This window comes from Camelina sativa, chromosome 4, assembly GCF_000633955.1.
Source record: "Camelina sativa cultivar DH55 chromosome 4, Cs, whole genome shotgun sequence".
In the NCBI taxonomy this organism is placed as follows: domain Eukaryota; kingdom Viridiplantae; phylum Streptophyta; class Magnoliopsida; order Brassicales; family Brassicaceae; genus Camelina; species Camelina sativa.
In genome coordinates, this window is record NC_025688.1 from 23,343,556 (window position 1) to 23,362,977 (window position 19,422).

Below are 19,422 nucleotides of genomic sequence, written 5' to 3' on the forward strand. Positions count from 1 at the left end.
TCACAGGAATTTGAGGTGGAACGTCACCACTATCGCTGTCTGAATCATCATGATCCTCTTCATCATTTGCATGCTCGTTCATCAACTGTTATCTTCTTTGTCTAGCAGAGTGTTGAGATTATGATTGAACATCATGTAATATGAAACATCGTTGCATCACATCCCAAAATTGAGGTGGCTTTCGGTTCAAGCTTTTTGTTACTTTGCATCCCTATAAATTTAAATTATTTAGATTTGTAGTACCAAAATTTAAAACATATCTTGATGAGTAGAAGGATTATTTATACTTACAAACTTTTGATCCTTCCACCATGAGTCAGATGCATATATCATGGATGTATCATGATCAACCGTGATTCCGGTTTTATGCGTAAGAACCTTCCACCTCTTGTAACTTTTTTTGAATTCATCAAGTTTGTTTTTGAAGAATCCATAAGTTATATTCATGTTGAATGCTTGGTTAAATTTTTCTACCATATACTCTCTACCGATAGCAGTAGGATTCTTAAGAGTATAATTATTCATCGCAATTGCTTCGTCGAACAATTGAATTAATGTTTTTTCCTGAATGTACGACCATTTATACTTGTCTTTGTTCTACAAATTTTGAAAATATAATGTCACATATTATATAAAATATAACTATTATTTTAAGTTTTTAAAGAAAAGCTAAAAAAAATTTACCCGTACTGTTGTTTCCGTAGGAGGAGTTAAATTTTCGGTTGGTTGATTTGAACTTGTTTGTCTAGAAGGATTTGTGTTTATTCGACGATTAGAAGACATATCTACATTTAATGAAAGTCACTGGTTATTATACATTTAATAAAGTATTAATAATTTTATTGTTAATAAGAATTTTTTTAAATATATAGTTTTACTTCCAAACTAATATATATTTTCATATATATATATATATATTTATATATTAGTTAGGAAAAAAAATTAAAGATGATATGAAACATAATGAAAATGTTCAATTGCTATATAAATAAACTAACATGTATAATTTTAAAAAAAAATAAGTAAACTGGATTACAAATTTTTTTTTAAATAACAATATAATTAATACATGGGTGTTTTAATAACCATTATGATATTTAAATAGCATACACAATAGTATTATTTACTGAACAATAAGATTATTATTTTTATTAATTTTCAACTTAAAACACATACTACAACTCTATTTATTGACATAGAAACTGCACTTTAAATCAGTTTTTATAAATTTAAAATTTAACAAATCATTTAAAAGTGTTTTTTCATTAATTCATTTTAAAAATATATTAAACAAAACCTATATAACATTGTTTTTATAAAAAAATAAGAATAGTTTTGTCAATAAAAAAATAATAATATGAGAGTGATTAAAAAAACATTATCTTAATGGAGTAGAGTCAAATCTGAGAGAGAGGAGATTAGGTTTTGATAAAAAATATCTAAAGAAAATAAAAAATGTGAGAGTGATTAAAAAAGAAAGAACATTAGAAAAAAGAAAAGAACATTACCTAGAAGGGGGAATCGTGGGTTTGTGAGAGAGAGAAGGGAGAGATTATAGTTTTTAGGTTTGTAGCATAGATAGATATCTCATATATAGTACATTTTAATATTAAAAAATATATTAAAGGAAACATTTATTAACTGCGGTCTAGAAATCTGCTGGTTATTGCCCATTAATTTTTTGAAACGCGGTCCAAGTTATTATCTTCTCAACAATCCGCTTTTTTTTTTTTTTTTTTTTTTTTAAAACGCACATTAACTCTTTTTCTTCTGATTGGCTATACCTATACGGTTTTGATTATTTTTTTTTTAAAACCGCAAATTATCTGCTTCCATTCACTACCAAAATACTAAAAATATCGTTGTGTCAGTTTGCGCCGGCATTTTTTTTCCATCAACCAAAAAACTAAAATATCCAACAATTCTCTCATATTTTGCTAACGCTATGTAGCCGAGCCGACCCTTGCTAGTTTAAATTGAAATTACGGGTGATAGAAACAAGAATGTATGATATCATATATATTTAATTTATAATACTGGCTGAACAAACAAATACAAGAGGTCAACATGGGCCATATCCCTTTCCCACCTTCGTACGTATCTTTATGAATTATGACTCCTTTGTTTGTGAATGTCTCGTCGCATATGTGTGTACGTTTTTGATCTTCATCACTTTATGTTTTTTTTTTTTTTTTTGCATAAACACTTTTAAGGATTCTGACATTAGTTGCGCCTGTACTTTCATGTCTTTTCTACAGAAGCTAATCATCAGAGCTCTACGAGTAAGCACTCATTTGTGTACAAAAGAGATTTATAAGTGAAACCAATAAATATTTCTATTTACTTGTTCATTTGCAAGACAAATGTTTTTATAATTTTTTTCCCCAGTGCAATGATTTCCCATATCTTTTTCAAAAAAAAAAATAAGAAGAAAAGATTTCCCATCGCTTCTTTAAACATCAAAGAAATTTTAACTACTATTATTAAAGGAAACGATGACTAAAATTAGCATCTTTAAGACTGTCTGTTCCAATAGTAAACATAGTTTGACAAACAATACCAGTTGTTGAATAATAATATGTATCATTGACAAAAGGTATGTAAATTTTGAATAGAATATATATATACATACTTCTCTAGTTGATAAATAAAGTTGTCCGGAAATCTAACGCCTTCCAAGTGATGCTTTGGCTAAGTATTCTTGGACAATTTTCTATGGAAAAAAACTTTATAATTTCATTCAAATATCCTGTTTTGATTAGCTTAAAAGAAACAAAATAAGTAGACACATAATTTATTTTGTATTAACTCAGATGCATAAATCAGCTAATATTGGGATTAGACCTCTCCTATTCGTCCTAAAATTCATTTATAATCTCCTTAATCATGTAATTTTAATTTTCAAAAAATCTATAATATTTGTACACAAAATTTATACAACAATATATAAAAAGTTGAATTAAATTAAACGAAATCATGTATCACATATATCCTTTCCAATCACAAATATTATTCTAATCAATTTATACATTTAAATTATTCTTTTCAACGTCAACATAATTGCGTCAATTATTTATTATACTAGCGAAAATGACGTTAATGATATTTTTGTTATAAAAAAAACATATCAACTTGCCAGTTTAAGCAGCGGTACTATTGTAATAAAGTAAAAAAAAAAGATGGACCAATTTGGCAAATAAAAAGACTTTGACGCTCTTATATAAATACCCCTTCACTGATTAACCAAAACATCATTAACTAATCACTCCCCAATTAGTAAATTAATCACTGAAACAGAGATGGCTACCGTAACAGATTTAATCTCCACCGTCCATCAGGACATCATAGAGTCTCACATCTTGACACGTCTCGACGGCGCAACCTTAGCCTCCGTCTCGTGCGTCTCCTCACATCTTCACAGTCTCGCTTCAAACGAGATCCTCTGGTCCAAAATCTGCCGATCCACGTGGCCTTCTTGCTCCGACGGCGGTTCTCGTTCTTTTTTCTCCGACGCGTATTCTATGGTGGAAATGGAAACAACCACCGCCGCCGGTTCAGTCTCTGATCTCGACCGTCCGTTTCCGGAACTGATCTCCACCGTTGATCTTCGCTACAGAGGGGAATTGATTCTCAGCAGAGTCGTGAAGACGGAGACCACGACGGCGTGGTTTAAGAGCTCGCCGTTGAGGATCGATCTGGTGGACGCGAAGGATACGGTTGCGACGCCGATTAAACGAAGGCCGAGGACGGAGGACACGTGTCGTGTTCTGGAGAAGGATTTGACTCTGAGCTGGATCGTGATTGATCCAATCGGGAAACGAGCGGCGAATCTGTCGAGTCACCGGCCGGTGTCTGTGCAGAGGAACTGGATAAGCGGAGAACTGGAGGCGCAGTTCGCGACGGTGGTGGATACGGTGGAGTGTGTGATCACGGTGGTCACGTGCGGTGAGGAGGAGATGCACGTGAGGGAGGTGAGTCTCAAGGTTGAGAAGATGGAGGGAACGCATTTGAACGGTAGGGATAGTTTGGTAATTTTGAGGAAGGTAATGGAGGGTAAAAGGGTAAATGGAAGACATAGAGAAGTAGAATCGAAGAGGAGTCACGAAGAGTTTACTGAGAAGAAGAGAGAGATGAAGGAGAAGAAGATGAGGGTAGAATCGGTATTTGCCATTTTGACTGTATCTTTTGGGATTTTAGGCTTTGTCTCTTTTGTTGTGTTTTGTCTTTGGAGAACCTCTAAATGAATATCGGAAGCTTCTAGTAAATTGACCCAAGAGACAATTTAAAAAAAAAAAACATAAAAAACAACTTCTTCAATTACATTTTCACACAATAATACCAATTCTCATGTTACACAAAGCACAAAGCCACAACACATATACAAGAAGAACCACTAGTCCCGTACATTACTGTCTTGACACTTGTAAAAAAAGGGGAAATATATCAATGCCTCTTGAGAGCGACGGCGGAGATGATGATGAGAACGATGAAGAAGAGAATCGCGATAGAAGCGGCTACAACCGCGGTGCTAACGTTCTGGCAGAAATCTCCAAACTGCTGACAGATGGGGAGCCAGTTGGTGCTTTGGTTGCCGTTGTGTGCAAGGTAGACGATTGATGCTGCCGCTGCTGCTGCTGATGTGTTGAGCGTCACGACCAACTTTATATATATAACATGCACCATAACATAAAAGAGAGTGAGTTATATGAAATTAAGAAAGAAATGATTAATAGAGTTATAAGGTATGTTACGGTATCGAAGATGAGGAGGATCAGCCGGGGCGCAACAGCGAGTGGACGGATAATAGCTATGATGGAGAAGGGAAGTGAAAGGACGAGATAGCTGGCCACTATTGCTACGGCTATCACAAAGTACCTTCAGATAATATATAACTTATTAGGTCACTAACCTCACAAATCACAATGATATATAACCGGTACATGACTTGACTTCGAATTTAAATATATGATTTTAAGTACACTATATATATATATATATCAAACTAGAGATATGTTTCACCTTGTTTAAAGATATACTGCATGCATTAATTAGTTTTGTAAATATGAAGTAAAATAAGTAATTATATAGAAAGAAGATAGGAATGGACGTACTGAAATGCGGGAAGGTCATCGTAACCGGCTTGGAACTGGAGGAACTGAGTAAAGAAGGGAAGAGTCTCCTCGGCGGTGTACATGACAGAGGCAGCCCCAATGGTGACTGCTATGGCCCCCAAACGGAGGAGGAAATCGAATATGGCCAAACCTCTCTTGGCGCCACCTCCTGCTGCGGCTGCCACAAATCCCTTCTTCTTCTTCCCGTCAACTACGACATGGCTTGAACTTTTGGTCACGGTGCTTGGCTCGCCGACGTCAATGGTGGTGGACTCTTTCGTCATTTTCTTGTAGTTGGGGGTTTAAGAAAGACTAAGTTGTGTGCTTTGTGTGTTGTGTATTGGAAGGTTTTGTAGTTGTGGTGGGAAACTAATGGAAGATGGACCAGAGTTTATATAGTGCTTGTATAATTATGCAGTGGTTAATTAGGAATAATTAGTAGCTAATTAATGATTGGCTTTTTAAAATGGTTTGATATTGAGTTTAGTTGATTTGTTAGACTGGGGAGAGGAGTTGTTCATTGCTTCTTACTTTCCCCCACTTACTGTACTTGGGTTTGAGCTAAACAATTGAACTCAAAAAGAAATTGTAAACTAATGAAGTTGGTATCCGTTCGTAGGCACAAAGAGCTTAGTAATGTGTTGTTTATGTTACATTTTATTGCCAATTGTATGTTTGTTTATCTAACGACTAAAACTACTTTTGACTAGTTAGTTTTTTTTTTTTCAAGCGAAGCACAAAATTATAATATGGTTATCATGTATGCAATGTCAATGACTAGTTAGTTCTTTATAACTTTGATTTTATGTTTTTATTTTACTCTTTTATATGGATCATTATCGAATTTTGTCTATCAAAAACTAATTTGACTAATATAAATTGAAAAACAAAATTATTTTTGAAAAAAATTGGCACTTGCTCAATTATAAAATTAGTTTGGTAATTAAATATCAACATAATAATACACAATTTTAGTTCCTTTTGATACAATTATAAATTCTGTAAAATATTTTCAGGAAATAACAGAGCTTAATTACCAAGTGTACCATTATGGTACTACCATATAACTCTTTCTAATTCGATCAGGTGTGTTTGCCCAAAAAAAAAAAAGGATCAAGTCTTAATTCCTACATTAACACCAAAATAAAATAACATCATAATCTCCTTAATTAAGCTGCTATATTCTAGCAAAATATTCCCCTAGATATGTAGTTGATAAAATCATATATATTCTTCTACATTTTTTTTTATTTTGTTCTGAATTCAAATTCTGTAACGTAATCTTGAACGTTCGGATTGATATCTCTTATTTAACCTTGTCTATCTCTCACTTTCTCTGTATCTCTTTCAAATCAGATCAACAATGGCTAGGATCAGAAGAATCCCAAAGCGCCATACTCACCACCAATACCACGTCGATTTCTTTGGAGAAGGTTTGATTGTCACGGTTACTCACACTGCCTCAGTGATCCGCCAATGGATCCACACCGTTCGCCACAACAACCGTCTACGCTCTCCACACCCTCTCGTTGTTGGTCTCGGCGTCCAATGGACACCTCATGGTACCGATCCTCCTCCGAAAGTTCTCCAACTATGCGACGGTAACCGCTGCCTCATCATTCAATTGTCTTACTGTAAGCGCATGCCTAACGTCCTCCGAAGTTTCTTGGCCGATAGCCGAATCACTTTCGTTGGATTCTGGAACTACCAAGACAAGAAAAAGCTTGAGAGATTCGACCATAAGTTGGAGATCTGGAGACTTCTAGACATAAGAGAGTATCTGGTATCGTGGCTTGTGAGTAGTTCGTTTGAGAAAATTGTGAAGGTGTATTTGGGGCATGAAGGAGTGAGGAAAGATAAGGAGATATGTATGAGTGATTGGGGCGTTCGCAACCTTTCTCACGATCAGATAGTTCTGGCGTCACATGATGTCTATGTTTGCTGCAAGCTCGGTGTTAGGGAACGTCTCTGGAAAGTGAGAGGTTGAACCTCTTCTTTTTTTTTTTTTCCCCCAAAGAGGTTGAACCCTTTCTTTTGTAGGTTGTGTTGCAAGGAAAGAGCTGTGGTTTGAAAATATTCTATTTTTATAGTTCTTTAAACTCAATAATAAACAATTCAAGAACTTTTTCTTCTGTGACAATTTCATATTTGAAATTAAACCTTGCTCGCTATTTAATTTAAATCTTATGTCAACATTGGTCATGAACAGAAAAAAAAAATGAATTAAATGTAAAGTTTGTACGTTATAAAAGAGACAATTGTAACGCTAAAAGGGAAATATTAACAAAAAGGAAATTTACGAGTTTTTTTTTTTTTTTTGGTGAATAGGAAATTTACGAGTTAGATATACACAAAAGCTATTTTACTTTGGGATCAAGAATATCCTCTATACATAAATATAACAAAACTAGACTTGTAATTAAATTTACGAACATAACTAAATCGAATAAAAATGTAAATATATAAGTAAAGGAAGGCATGGGTATATATCACGAAACATAACAAAACCCTATTTGCTCTCGCCTTCTTTGGGGATTTTCAACTGTATCTGTGTCTTCTCTTATTTAACCTCAGATCGACTCTGGACGATTCGAGTACTCATCCTTATAATTTCCTCTTCAAGGTAAGTTTTTTTATAGCACTTGATTCTAAACGATTATTTGTTACGTATCTTAATTTAGTTCAACTGAAAGTTTCTGGTTATATGTTCTTTACAATTCTAGGATTTTTATATATGGATTGAGCTAGTGAGATACTGGGAGTTATATGATATGGTTTGTAATTAGGGTTCGAAGTTTTACAATAGTTTTTCTTTTTATCTAATTTCCGGGATTTATAATTAAATTACTAACTGTTCAGAGTTTTTGGTATAACTTGGCGAGTTTGATTATACAATATAGTACAGCTGGGGAGTTATACTGAAAATATCATGTTTTATGGTTACTTCTAGTCTGATTTGTGAACTGTTATTTTTATTTATATATACCAAAACCCTGTTACTTTTTTTTTTTAATACCGAAACTGAAAGATGACCTCATTATTTTACAACTTTAAATTTTATCTCGAATTATCTAAGAATGATCTTTGATTTTGTCTAATTTGTATATATGCTTATCACCTAATGTATCCGTTAATTTGTTGAATCCGTCCTTGACATAATGTCCACGGCATACATGTTCTTTTGTGAATGCAAAAGTCAGCAGCGCATCATATACCATGTTTGTCGTGCGAGGAATATTGGAGATAATTTGGGATGCGGCGGTCCATCTACTACTATAAACAAGCTATACAGAACAAAGTTCGTTTATGAAGTGGGCCGGTGACATCTAAACGGAAGAATAATATTATGGTGATAAGTATTAAGAGATTTTAGAATTTAATTAAGGGATATGAATTAGCCTCTATATATTTTAAATGTGTCAGTTCTCTTGAGACACTGTCGATTCTCTAAGTTAGCAGGTTTCAAATCGCCATGGCTAGGATCAGAAGAAGATTCCCAAAGCGCCATAACCACGGAGACGTACACCACGTCGGTTTTTTTGGACAACGTTTGATCGTCACGGTCACTCATACTACTTCAGTGATCCGCCGATGGATCCAAAGCATCCGCTTCTTCAGCCGTCTTCGTTTGTCACACCCTCTCGTTGTCGGACTCGGCGTCCAATGGACACCCGGTGGTCCCGATCCACCACCGGACACTCTCCAGTTATGTGTTGGTATCCGCTGCCTCATTATCCAGTTGTCTCACTGTAAGAGCATGCCCAACGTCCTCCGAAGTTTCTTGGAAGATCGCACAATCACTTTTGTCGGCGTCTGGAACAGCCAGGACCAGGGCAAGCTCGAGAGATTTTACCATCAGTTGTACATCTGGAGACTTCTCGACATAAGGCACTATCTGCCTATTTGGCTCCAGCGTAGCTCCTTTGAGAAGATCGTGGAGGAGCGTTTGGGGCACAGAGGAGTGAGGAAAGATAAGGAGATATGTATGAGTGACTGGGGCGTTCACAAACTTTATTATGATCAGATAGTTCTGGCGTCACATGATGTCTATGTTTGCTGCAAGCTCGGTGTTAAGGAACGTCTCTGGGAATTTGAGATATAAATCTTTCTTTTGTTGGGTTGTCTTGCGAGGACAGAGCTGTTCGTTCAAAATCATGACCTTTTTTTTTTGAACTCAATAATTAACGTTTTCTAATTCAATTTTTTTGTTACCGACACTTTCAAATTCGAAAGTCTCATACAAAAAGCTAATATGTAAAATCTTTCAACCATATAGGCTACCATTTTCTTTTACCAGCAACCCATTAAGCTACCATATATATAATATATTGGTTGATCATAACGAACATGTGCATTTGTATGAAATTATATTTTAGTATTATCAGTCCAAAGACATACATATTGTGGATGACTAATTAGCAGTCTTAGTTGGCACATTCCGATTATAATGTTTGGTCCTTAATTTTTCAATATATTTTCCCCCTTTTTGTATATGATCAGTTCTTAAACTTTGTGTAAGTGTGATTCTCTCTATGTTTCATGACAATCATAAGCCCGAAACCCATTTGTCAAAAGTTTTTGAAAGTTTATTAAAGGAGCCACTTGGGAAACAAAGTGAAATGGTTGGGTCCACTTTCATATGTACAAATCTAAACACTTTGCGGCCAACTAAAACCTGTCAATTCGGACTGATGATAGCATGATGGTCGGGCATAAACCACCTTGCTATTACTCGGTTTAGACACCTCTTTAGAGTTTAGCCAATCCTCTCCCATTTCAGTTTAGTTTTGGGGTTGGTTTAGCTAGGTTCCGTTAGTTCGATTTTAGTAAATTGTAATTAAAATTTAACCAAAGTCACTTTGAACCGGTTTTGGTTCAATATTGTTAGCGTTCGATTACATTACGGTTGTCTGTCTTATTTTTAACATGATAGTATATAATAATGGGTTGATGAATTGATGTGGTTAGTTAGATGAATTCACATTGAATATGGTATGTAAGATGCTTGGTTGCAATTAAACGATTTTTTTTAGAAAAAAAAAGACTAAATTGACATCATCTTATATTGGACCATGATTTTTTTTTTTGTGGGTATGGATCTTAATTTTAATTATTGGACCAAAAATCTTATTCATGATTTATATAATGTACTCCATAAATATAGCACATAGGAATGAAAAAACATCAATTTCAATCATTTTCGTAAATAAGGAGTACATTATAATAAATCATGAATAAGTTTTTTGTGATGAAATTTACCTATTTATTTTGTTCAAATGTATTTATAAACATTTTTAACACATAGAATAACAAGTGGGTATGTGATCGGAAAGTATAATATCTCTCTAGTGTTGCTAATTTGCTGGATGGCGCACTTCATTGTCATTGCCAAAACGCTAATAATGAGAATTTCACATGGCCTTTTTAATTGTAATAAAATATATCAACTTTTCAAAACTTCTGGATAATGTATAATATACAGACATTCTAAAACGTGAACTAACTGGAGTTCATATATTCATGTAATTGCGTTTATGCAACGTTTATATCTATTGCCTTGTTCAAAAATATTATAGGAGCCACTAATAAACACAAGTTGTTAGGAATTCATTTTTAAATTCTGAAAGTTAGTGTAGACATAGGAGTGAGTCAGATATCCATAAAGAACAATATGATAATATGTAGAAATTAGGTCTGATTCATTATATTTAGTTATTTAGAGTACAGTTAGTTCATTATATATGTCATTTATGCAATATGGGAGACAACCAAACATACACACACAAGCGGCACTAGCTACTTAGTGATTAGTGAATCTGAAATTAGTAGTGTCATCAGATGTTTGATTCGACGTATGTATATTGGTAAGTGATACTGTAGTAAACCCCATGAAACATATGTGGTATACATTACGGGAAGTGTTGTTACCTATAGTGATCGATATCTTGTTCAAGCTTTGGAAGACTTCAACTCACCTATGACCGAATATGTTATTGTAGCTTAGTATCTCATGCACCATCTCATTAATTTTGTCTTATTTGTAACCATCTCAGTAAAACTCTAAGCTGATCAAAACTTGTTTTTATAAATATGAGTACAAATCTAGTCTAATGATTTATGTATAGTATCAATGTGTTACAACTATTATAATTTGATATAAAAGGAGTAATGTACTATTATATATGATATATACATGAAATGACTAATTTGTATTTTGTAGCTAAACATACCATTTCATGAAGACATCTAAAGAACATAAATGTTTAACGGTTATATGAACCACTATAAAAAGATATATAACCAATTGTTGTTCCACCATATTGTGAATTAATTATACACACCTAAGAGTCTAAAACCCGAATATAACATTATAACCTAAAACAGTGTTTGTAGTTGTATGTAAAAAGTATTACACATAATCATGACATTACTAGATAAAAAGCACATAAGATAACCAAATGAAACTGATAGGTTAGGTGTGGGCCTCAACGAGTTAAATTTTATGACATCCATCCTATGTGCAACAAACGCGGTTGGGTCTCATGAAATGCCTATAAATACGGACACATTCTCTAGCCAAACTCATCTCACAACTAAATATTAAGAAGAAAGAGTGAAATATGGCTATTCACAAAAATATCTTCTTTCTATGTTTCTTTGTAGGTTTAGGGCTATGTTCTGCTAGACGAGCACTTCTCTCCTTCTCTGAATCCGAGGCTGAAGTCGCTGAATATGGCGTCAAAAGTGGTTTAAATGCTGGTGTTGGTATTGGTGGCGGCAGCGGAGTAGGTGGTGGTGCTGGGTACGGTGGAGCTGGTGGTATTGGCGCAGGCGGAGGTGGTGGATATGGTGGTGGTGCTGGCGGAGGTGGCGGTGGTGGTCCTGGAGGAGGATCTGGCTACGGAGGCGGTGAAGGTGGTGGAGCCGGTGGGTATGGCGAGGGACATATTGGTGGAGGAGGAGGCGGTGGACACGGGGGTGGTGCTGGCGGAGGTGGTGGTCCTGGAGGAGGCTACGGAGGTGGAAGCGGTGAAGGCGGTGGAGCTGGGTATGGAGGCGGAGAAGCTGGTGGGCATGGTGGAGGTGGAGGAAGCGGAGCGGGAGGCGGCGGAGGAGGTGGCGGTGCACATGGGGGAGGGTACGGTGGTGGACAAGGCGGTGGTGCTGGAGGAGGATATGGAGGTGGAGGTGCCGTTGCCGGTGGACATGGAGGTGGCGGAGGCGGTGGGAATGGTGGCGGTGGAGGAGGAGGTTCTGGCGAAGGAGGAGCTCACGGTGGTGGTTACGGAGCAGGAGGTGGAGCTGGAGAGGGATATGGCGGTGGTGCGGGAGCTGGTGGACATGGTGGTGGAGGAGGAGGCGGCGGTGGGGCTGGAGGAGGAGGAGGAGGTGGCGGAGGTTATGCTGCCGCATCTGGATATGGTCACGGCGGGGGTGCTGGTGGAGGAGAAGGCAGCGGTGGCTATGCACCATGAAAAGAATATCTATATGGAGTGTAAGGGCCATTGAGTGAAGTGTCATTTCTCGTAAGACACGATATACATATGAATGTGGTAATAAATAGAGTAATATTTTGTATTAATAAGCCGTAAAATGGCGGCTATATATTGTTGAAGTTTAAAAGTTGTATCCATGCATGTTGACATGTTGTAAACTACTTCGTATCGTGTGTGTCAAGGTTTTTTTATAAATGAAGGTAGTTGTTCCCAACTCCTAAGTTCATCAACTATCAGTATACATAGGATAGAAAAAGTTGTATCCATGCATGTTGTGATTAGCTACTTCGTCTCGTGTGTGCATGTCAAGTTTTTTTATCAACTTCCGGGGCGCTCGTGAGGCCAGGTCCTACTGTTACTCCTTACTTCCTGGCAAGCTACGATCTACAATCTATGGACGGAGCGAAACCATCGTCTTCACCGGAATAACTTCAAGACAGTGGACATCCTTGTCTACCATATCGACTCTATTGTGCGAAACAGAGCCCTAAGATTTCGCGACTCAAACCCGACCCTATCATCAAACATCCTCTTGCTCTGGTTTGCAGGATCTACCTAGATCAACTATTGATGGAGAAACCCTAATCGCCGCACAACATCTCATTCTTTTTTCTCTCGACTCCGTTTCACCCTCAATCAATATTGGCAACGTTGGTGGTTCTACTGCCTAACCGTTTTTATGGTTCAATTCTAACTATTTGGTTCAAGTCTGGTTCTAAAACAACTATGAGTTTTGTTTGGTTTTAATTTCTTACTTCTAATTGGGCTTTCAATATTGGACTTCGGCTCTGTAAACATTTGCTCTTCTGCTTTAAATTTGAATGCTTTTTAACAAAAAAAAAAAATTCCTAAGTTCAACTATCAACATACATAGAGTAGAATATAATCATAGTTTTTAAATTAAAAACTTATAGGAAAAAAGACCATTTCATACCTGTACACCTTCCAAAAGTGCGAATTACTTATTGTACAAACAAGTAGTGCTAATTTAGACATGTATCTCAGTAAACTTAAAATTTTATACTGTGTACTTATACCGACAAGAAACATGCATGAAAACTCTTTCCTCATGGAGATTGTGATCATATATATTTGCTTTTAAGGCATAATACAAATTTGGATCATCAACTCCATGATTTATCGAAATATTATATAGTAGATAGTATTAAACAGATTGATAGTGTTTATGTTTATTAATTTGTGTGAAAAATATATCATAATAAGTATATATATATCTTTTAAGAAAATTCATAGAAGTGGTAGATGGAGTTTGCACATTACAATGGACTGCACTAGGCCCAAAACATGTTTATAATCTTCGGGTTTACCGACCCAATTGAGGCAGAATCAGATCCGACCCGATAAAAGAGTAAGCATCGCTCACACTTTTGTCTTGCTTCGATTTCCGACGAGACGCTTCTCTCTCCCTCTCTCTCTCTCTCCCTCTCTCTCTCTCTCTGACCTTCTTCCGCCATCTCTGAATAATGTCGGCGAGACCTGAAGGAAGCCCGCCGGAGGTTACTCTGGAGACCTCCATGGGTCCCTTCACCGTCGAGGTATCTGTCTCTCTTTCTTCCTTGTTATTTTCTTGTTTAGCTATCGAATCAACGGAAAAAATAAAAAACAAATTCCGGCTATTACATTCATATATATAGAGCTCACACGAACTCAGGGATCTAGATTTCATATATAGTTTCTTCATTCCGATTGTATTCTACTCGAATCGAAACTTCTCCTCGTGAAGATTTTAGAATTTTTAGGGTTTTAGGGTTTATATTGATTTTGTGTCAATTTCCTCAGATGTACTACAAACACTCCCCGAGAACTTGCCGGAACTTCGTTGAGCTATCCCGGAGAGGTTACTATAATAACGTTCTTTTTCACAGAATCGTCAAGGTCTGTGTTGTCCTGTTTCCAATATATTATGTATATTTATCGTTTGTACTGAGATCATTCACTATATGTGATGAAGTTCTAAGGATTTTTTTTTGTTTCTTTTGCTATTTTGTCAGGATTTCATTGTGCAAGGTGGGGATCCTACTGGAACTGGAAGAGGTGGCCAATCCATTTATGGGTACGTGTTTCAATCTTTATCTCATCATTTTGTCTTTTCTTTTTGATCATTGTTAGCTTTGCTGGTTGATTCTATGGATGTGTGTTAGTAAGGGATTAGATATAGTTAAGCTATGTTAATTTTGGCTGGGCGGATTACATCAAGCTTGGATGAAAGTTAATAGTAAAGTAGCTCCATTATAGTTTGAGAGCAAGTAACATTTAGTTTCCGTTTCGTTTGATCGGTTACGTTTTTGAAATTGAACAAAACAATATTCAAAACTTCTTAACATGATTTATATAGTCGACTCCCACAAGGTTCTTAAAGTCCCAAGTTGGTTGATACTGACAGTGTCAACATGTATAATGTGAAAGCTCTAGCTGCTCCATTTATAGTCTGTTTCATTCTTGCTTTTGGTCCGCTGATGTGTTCCAGAAGCTTGTAGTAGGATATTTTCATGTCGTATATTGTTCTTACAATTAGTCTTATGTTTTCTTTTTTGATTTGTTCCTTTTCCGCAGTTCAAAGTTTGAGGATGAGATAAATCCAGAGTTGAAGCACACCGGAGCTGGAATCTTATCAATGGCAAATGCTGGTCCCGATACAAATGGGAGTCAGTTCTTCATCACTTTAGCACCACAACCGTCCTTGGATGGTAAAACACATTCATCTCTGAAACTTGCTTCGTTGTTTTAAGAATTGAGAAATCCTTTTCCAAGTTTACCAAGAGAGTGTTACTTACTGTTCTAATTTTTTTTAACATTTGTATGAACCTTCAGGAAAGCACACAATCTTTGGCAGAGTGTGCCGTGGTATGGAGGTGATCAAGAGGCTCGGTAGTGTCCAAACCGATAGCACTGACAAGTAAAGTTTACTCACTCTTCTTTCAAAATCATCAAGGGTTGACCCATCGGAAAAAAAACCGAGTAATCAAATAAAATCTCTTTTCTATTCCAAAATTTCCAGGCCAATCCATGAAGTGAGGATTCTGAGAACCAAAGTGGTCGATTAGAGCAGACGAGCTTTTGGTGAGGAGAAGAAGAAGCAGCAGCAAAAACGTTATAACTCTGTACTGATACATGATACTATTGTAGACTGGTTTTGACTCTACTTTGATTGAAATAGACTGTTTTGAATCCGTTTAATTTCTTCTTGTAATTTGCCTCGTTCCTATCAAGATCCTAATTTCTCCATTTACAAATGTCCCTTTGGGACAATCAACGGCCAAGAAAAGAACACGTCGTAAAGAGTTTTAGTGTTTCAACTCATATCCTCTAAAAAGCTATCTCTCACTCTGTGAAGGACGTGACAACACGAAAAATGTCTTTCACAGCAGCGGCTCTCTTTGTTCCGCCTCCGGTTACCGTTCGATCTCCGGCTAGAACTCTTCGCCGTTCATCAATTCCTTGTTTGCTTCCGACGAATGGCGTAGTGGGTCGCCGGCAAATCAAGAAGTCGGTCGTAGCAAATGCTTCGCCGGGAAACGGAGGCGTCAGGGCGGGGGAAGATGACGGAGTTTCTCTTGGTACAATGAAGCTTCCGGGGAACACAGATGTCGCGAGATTCGAAACTCTTCTTTTCCAGGTATAGATCTTATGAACTTGCAAAAAGCTGGAATAGCTCAGTTGGTTAGAGCGTGTGGCTGTTAATAGCTCGGAGGTTCGACCCCTCCTTCTAGCGGGATCACTTTTTGAAATTAACTGATTTATTTTTCTTTTGTGTTGTAATTCTCATACAGTGGGCGAACAGTCTTTGCCAAGGAGCCAATCTGCCTCTTCCGGTTCCTCTCAAGGTACACATATATAAATTGCTTCCTATTTGTGATTGATCGAAATCTATAAATAAAAATGTGAAATTGACTCTGGATCAATGTTAGGTTGATAGAATAAGTGGAGGAGCAAGGTTAGGATTCATCGTGATGGAGAATGAAGGCAAAACCGATGTTCCGGTTTACATTGACTGTTTGGTTAACCAAACAGAGGATGGTTTGGTGTTCCAAGCGACACGTCATGGACGGAAGAAAGACAAAGCACCTCCGGGAGAAGAAAGAATCATGAGAAGCCTCTTAGGTGCTTTGAAAAGAGCTGTTGAGCTTGCTCGAATCGCTTAAAATCTGACTCTTTCAAAATGAAATTATATTTTTCAATATCTCTTTGTTTATGTCTGTCTTTCTAGTTATATTTTTTTTATACTAGTTATCAAAAAACATCAGTGGTGGATTACATAGTTTAACAGTTTAGGGGCGCAAAGTGAAAACAATTATACAAATTTTTATATAAAATTATGTTGCAAGACTATCAACAAATGACAATTTGGCCGAGTGGTCTAAGGCGCCAGATTTAGGCTCTGGTCCGAAAGGGCGTGGGTTCAAATCCCACAGTTGTCAAATATTTTTAAAATTTCTTTTTTTTTCCCAGCGATATTTCTGAAACGGCGACGTTTATTAATTTATGATCAACATGGGCTAAATCCAACAAGTAAGACTCGGCCCAAAACGTATTTCGAAACCCTAAACGAAGGCTTCTCGATCTCACTCCGAAGTCATAAAAACCCTAATATAAATTCGATTTCTGCTACCATCGTCGTCTCTCTCTCTTGCCAAACTCTGTATTGTAGGCGGAACTACAGCTAGCTCCAAGAGCCTTTTCCTCTTTGCTTTCTTCAAATTCGATCTACTCTTGTTAACCATGGTAAGGCTTCGTTCTTGTAAAGTTTTCCTCTTATCTCTGATTATCTCAGATTGATTTCAGATAACAAAAATGTAGATTTACGTTTTTCCCACTGCTTATTTTCGTGTCATTTGGAGTTTAGAAGTTATCTAACTCACATTACCTTTGATCCTTGTCTCTGTTGGTTGATTGTATTAGTGAGAAAAAATGTTTAGGCTTGTGATTCATGCTGGCTAAAATGTTTGGATTACCATTGAGTTTGATTTGAAGTGATATAGGAGAAGATTTGGTTTTTATGAATTAAGCGGTAATGTAAATGTGAGTGGGAATGTATGTTTTTGTGTAGTCGTCGAAGAGAAAGACTAAGGAGCCTAAGGTTGAGACTGTGACTCTTGGACCTACTGTTCGTGAGGGAGAGCAAGTTTTCGGTGTTGTTCACATCTTTGCTTCATTCAACGACACTTTCATTGTGAGTTTCTTCTCACAAGATTGAGAGATTCCATTATATCATTTATGTTAGGTGAAGCTGACATATGATGTGATCTTCAATTTGCAGCATGTTACTGATTTGTCTGGACGTGAAACACTTGTCCGTATCACTGGTAAGCATCAGTTGATCCTTCATTTCTGAGGAATTAATAAGTTAGATGCTATTGTCCTTCTAGTCTTTAGTGGGTATGACAGATTTTTAAGTGTTATCTAGTCTCTCAACCTCTCTTGTGTTCTATTCTTTCGAGTAGTATGCTGTCTTCTTGAATTCAAATATTCTCTTTTGATTTTGATTAGGTGGGATGAAGGTGAAAGCTGACAGAGATGAATCCTCACCTTATGCTGCTATGCTTGCTGCCCAAGATGTTGCTCAGCGATGCAAGGTACACCTAACTATATATAATGAAACACTTGAAAATATTTTCATTATGAAACTAAAGTCCCCAAGTTGTGTGTGGATCTAACTGCTTTGTTAACTACTATTTAAAACACAGGAACTTGGAATCACCGCCATTCATGTGAAGCTCCGTGCCACAGGTGGAAACAAGACCAAGACACCTGGTCCTGGAGCCCAGTCTGCTCTTAGAGCCCTTGCTCGTTCTGGCATGAAAATTGGCCGTATCGGTAAGCTTCATAACCTAGTAATATCTACCAGCTATTGACTGTTGTCATGTTTCTTGAGTGAGCATTTCTGACATTGTAGTTGTTGTTATTGCAGAGGATGTTACTCCCATCCCAACAGACAGTACCCGCCGAAAGGGTGGTAGAAGGGGAAGGAGGCTCTGAGTTTTTGGGCTTTATGGGAGCGTTTCTATTTAGCTCCACCATGTGTTTCATTTTGTCAGAACAATTTGTTTGAAGTTTGTTAGATTGTGAAAGAGTTTTGGAGTTGAATGATTTTTGTTAATTTGAGAAACAATGCTTTTTTAATATGACGCGTCTATTGGCTTTTTTAGCTTCCTGACTTCTCAATCATAACTAAAATGTTGTGCTTTTGTATTTTGTTGTCTCGTATGAAAAATATGAAGAATTTAAGCTTAGTTGATCAAACTTGCAAAGCGTTTGTATCTCATTGTCTAGTTAGTGAGAAGCTAAATTATGAAGATTCTAGCTGAATTGATCAAACTTAATATTCTATATGATTATTGACTTCGAGTCTTGGTCGGTAGCTCTAAAAAAACCCTGCTCTGGGAGAGTACTAACAACGATTTGTTCACCCATGGCCAGTTCATGACCGGAGTGAAACACTAAGGCGATCGAATGAAATACGTGAATCAACAAGAATAGCGGTCAAATCACATGTGTGAGAGAGAGAGAGTAAATGAATGAATCTCAAAAACAAAACAAGAAAAGAAAAAAACTTGGTCATACGATAAGGAATGTCGAGATGTCCATAAGTTTAATGGGCTTTGGAATGAAAGGCCCATCAGTTTAGTAAATCAAACACAAAAACCCTAGAAATGGGAGAAAGTATAAAGTTTCGTTTTTTACAATTCTTTACGCCGTTTCGAAATTTCCGGCGAAGCGAAGGAGGAAGACGAAACGTGCAAAAGATGCAGATTTTCGTGAAAACACTAACTGGGAAAACCATCACCCTCGAGGTC

At 36.7% G+C, this 19,422-nt stretch overlaps 9 protein-coding genes and 1 non-coding gene across 10 annotated transcripts; 8 read left to right on the forward strand and 2 right to left on the reverse strand.

Moving 5' to 3' along the window:
• Nucleotides 10–1,545, reverse strand: LOC104782024. Its single transcript, XM_010506838.1, has 4 exons — nucleotides 1,509–1,545; nucleotides 685–785; nucleotides 292–597; nucleotides 10–211 (listed from the first exon to the last, which is right to left on the reverse strand). The coding sequence occupies exons 2-4, from the start codon at nucleotides 781–783 to the stop codon at nucleotides 119–121; spliced, it is 498 nt and encodes a 165-aa protein (XP_010505140.1). The 5' UTR covers nucleotides 784–785; nucleotides 1,509–1,545; the 3' UTR covers nucleotides 10–118.
• LOC104782026 (probable F-box protein At1g60180) lies at nucleotides 3,236–4,276 on the forward strand. The gene has a single exon (XM_010506839.2). It carries the CDS (start codon nucleotides 3,300–3,302, stop codon nucleotides 4,242–4,244), a length of 945 nt encoding a protein of 314 aa, XP_010505141.1. The 5' UTR covers nucleotides 3,236–3,299; the 3' UTR covers nucleotides 4,245–4,276.
• Nucleotides 4,289–5,470, reverse strand: LOC104782027 (casparian strip membrane protein 1). Its single transcript, XM_010506840.2, has 3 exons — nucleotides 5,112–5,470; nucleotides 4,752–4,875; nucleotides 4,289–4,659 (listed from the first exon to the last, which is right to left on the reverse strand). Exons 1-3 carry the CDS (start codon nucleotides 5,393–5,395, stop codon nucleotides 4,444–4,446), a joined length of 624 nt encoding a protein of 207 aa, XP_010505142.1. The 5' UTR covers nucleotides 5,396–5,470; the 3' UTR covers nucleotides 4,289–4,443.
• Nucleotides 6,475–7,098, forward strand: LOC104784214. The gene has a single exon (XM_010509271.1). It carries the CDS (start codon nucleotides 6,475–6,477, stop codon nucleotides 7,096–7,098), a length of 624 nt encoding a protein of 207 aa, XP_010507573.1.
• On the forward strand, nucleotides 8,557–9,213 carry LOC104784215. Its single transcript, XM_010509272.1, has one exon. The coding sequence runs from the start codon at nucleotides 8,584–8,586 to the stop codon at nucleotides 9,211–9,213; it is 630 nt and encodes a 209-aa protein (XP_010507574.1). The 5' UTR covers nucleotides 8,557–8,583.
• LOC104782028 (glycine-rich protein DOT1) lies at nucleotides 11,681–12,837 on the forward strand. Its single transcript, XM_010506841.1, has one exon. The coding sequence runs from the start codon at nucleotides 11,732–11,734 to the stop codon at nucleotides 12,584–12,586; it is 855 nt and encodes a 284-aa protein (XP_010505143.1). The 5' UTR covers nucleotides 11,681–11,731; the 3' UTR covers nucleotides 12,587–12,837.
• On the forward strand, nucleotides 13,992–15,808 carry LOC104782029 (peptidyl-prolyl cis-trans isomerase CYP18-2). Its single transcript, XM_010506844.2, has 6 exons — nucleotides 13,992–14,163; nucleotides 14,408–14,503; nucleotides 14,620–14,681; nucleotides 15,182–15,315; nucleotides 15,440–15,524; nucleotides 15,627–15,808. Exons 1-6 carry the CDS (start codon nucleotides 14,092–14,094, stop codon nucleotides 15,670–15,672), a joined length of 495 nt encoding a protein of 164 aa, XP_010505146.1. The 5' UTR covers nucleotides 13,992–14,091; the 3' UTR covers nucleotides 15,673–15,808.
• On the forward strand, nucleotides 15,908–16,886 carry LOC104782030. Its single transcript, XM_010506845.2, has 3 exons — nucleotides 15,908–16,244; nucleotides 16,399–16,452; nucleotides 16,537–16,886. Exons 1-3 carry the CDS (start codon nucleotides 15,981–15,983, stop codon nucleotides 16,768–16,770), a joined length of 552 nt encoding a protein of 183 aa, XP_010505147.1. The 5' UTR covers nucleotides 15,908–15,980; the 3' UTR covers nucleotides 16,771–16,886.
• On the forward strand, nucleotides 16,967–17,046 carry TRNAL-UAG. The gene has a single exon. It is a non-coding gene; the product is annotated as a tRNA-Leu (tRNA).
• Nucleotides 17,235–18,773, forward strand: LOC104782031 (40S ribosomal protein S14-2). Its single transcript, XM_010506846.2, has 6 exons — nucleotides 17,235–17,350; nucleotides 17,676–17,798; nucleotides 17,886–17,931; nucleotides 18,116–18,201; nucleotides 18,313–18,442; nucleotides 18,537–18,773. The coding sequence occupies exons 1-6, from the start codon at nucleotides 17,348–17,350 to the stop codon at nucleotides 18,602–18,604; spliced, it is 456 nt and encodes a 151-aa protein (XP_010505148.1). The 5' UTR covers nucleotides 17,235–17,347; the 3' UTR covers nucleotides 18,605–18,773.

Coding starts and splice junctions, on each gene's coding strand:
- LOC104782031 (XM_010506846.2), top strand. Junction 17,932..18,115: donor AACACTTGTCCGTATCACTG/GTAAGCATCAGT, acceptor GATTTTGATTAG/GTGGGATGAAGGTGAAAGCT. Junction 18,443..18,536: donor CATGAAAATTGGCCGTATCG/GTAAGCTTCATA, acceptor TTGTTATTGCAG/AGGATGTTACTCCCATCCCA.
- LOC104784214 (XM_010509271.1), top strand. CDS start 6,475: ATGGCTAGGATCAGAAGAATCCCAAAGCGCCATACTCACCACCAATAC.
- LOC104784215 (XM_010509272.1), top strand. CDS start 8,584: ATGGCTAGGATCAGAAGAAGATTCCCAAAGCGCCATAACCACGGAGAC.
- LOC104782028 (XM_010506841.1), top strand. CDS start 11,732: ATGGCTATTCACAAAAATATCTTCTTTCTATGTTTCTTTGTAGGTTTA.
- LOC104782030 (XM_010506845.2), top strand. CDS start 15,981: ATGTCTTTCACAGCAGCGGCTCTCTTTGTTCCGCCTCCGGTTACCGTT. Junction 16,245..16,398: donor TCGAAACTCTTCTTTTCCAG/GTATAGATCTTA, acceptor ATTCTCATACAG/TGGGCGAACAGTCTTTGCCA. Junction 16,453..16,536: donor CTCTTCCGGTTCCTCTCAAG/GTACACATATAT, acceptor GATCAATGTTAG/GTTGATAGAATAAGTGGAGG.
- LOC104782026 (XM_010506839.2), top strand. CDS start 3,300: ATGGCTACCGTAACAGATTTAATCTCCACCGTCCATCAGGACATCATA.
- LOC104782024 (XM_010506838.1), bottom strand. CDS start 783: ATGTCTTCTAATCGTCGAATAAACACAAATCCTTCTAGACAAACAAGT. Junction 598..684: donor CTACGGAAACAACAGTACGG/GTAAATTTTTTT, acceptor CAAAATTTGTAG/AACAAAGACAAGTATAAATG. Junction 212..291: donor GGTGGAAGGATCAAAAGTTT/GTAAGTATAAAT, acceptor TTAAATTTATAG/GGATGCAAAGTAACAAAAAG.
- LOC104782029 (XM_010506844.2), top strand. CDS start 14,092: ATGTCGGCGAGACCTGAAGGAAGCCCGCCGGAGGTTACTCTGGAGACC. Junction 14,164..14,407: donor TGGGTCCCTTCACCGTCGAG/GTATCTGTCTCT, acceptor CAATTTCCTCAG/ATGTACTACAAACACTCCCC. Junction 14,504..14,619: donor TTTTTCACAGAATCGTCAAG/GTCTGTGTTGTC, acceptor CTATTTTGTCAG/GATTTCATTGTGCAAGGTGG.
- LOC104782027 (XM_010506840.2), bottom strand. CDS start 5,395: ATGACGAAAGAGTCCACCACCATTGACGTCGGCGAGCCAAGCACCGTG. Junction 4,876..5,111: donor GATGACCTTCCCGCATTTCA/GTACGTCCATTC, acceptor TATTATCTGAAG/GTACTTTGTGATAGCCGTAG. Junction 4,660..4,751: donor TCCTCCTCATCTTCGATACC/GTAACATACCTT, acceptor ATATATATAAAG/TTGGTCGTGACGCTCAACAC.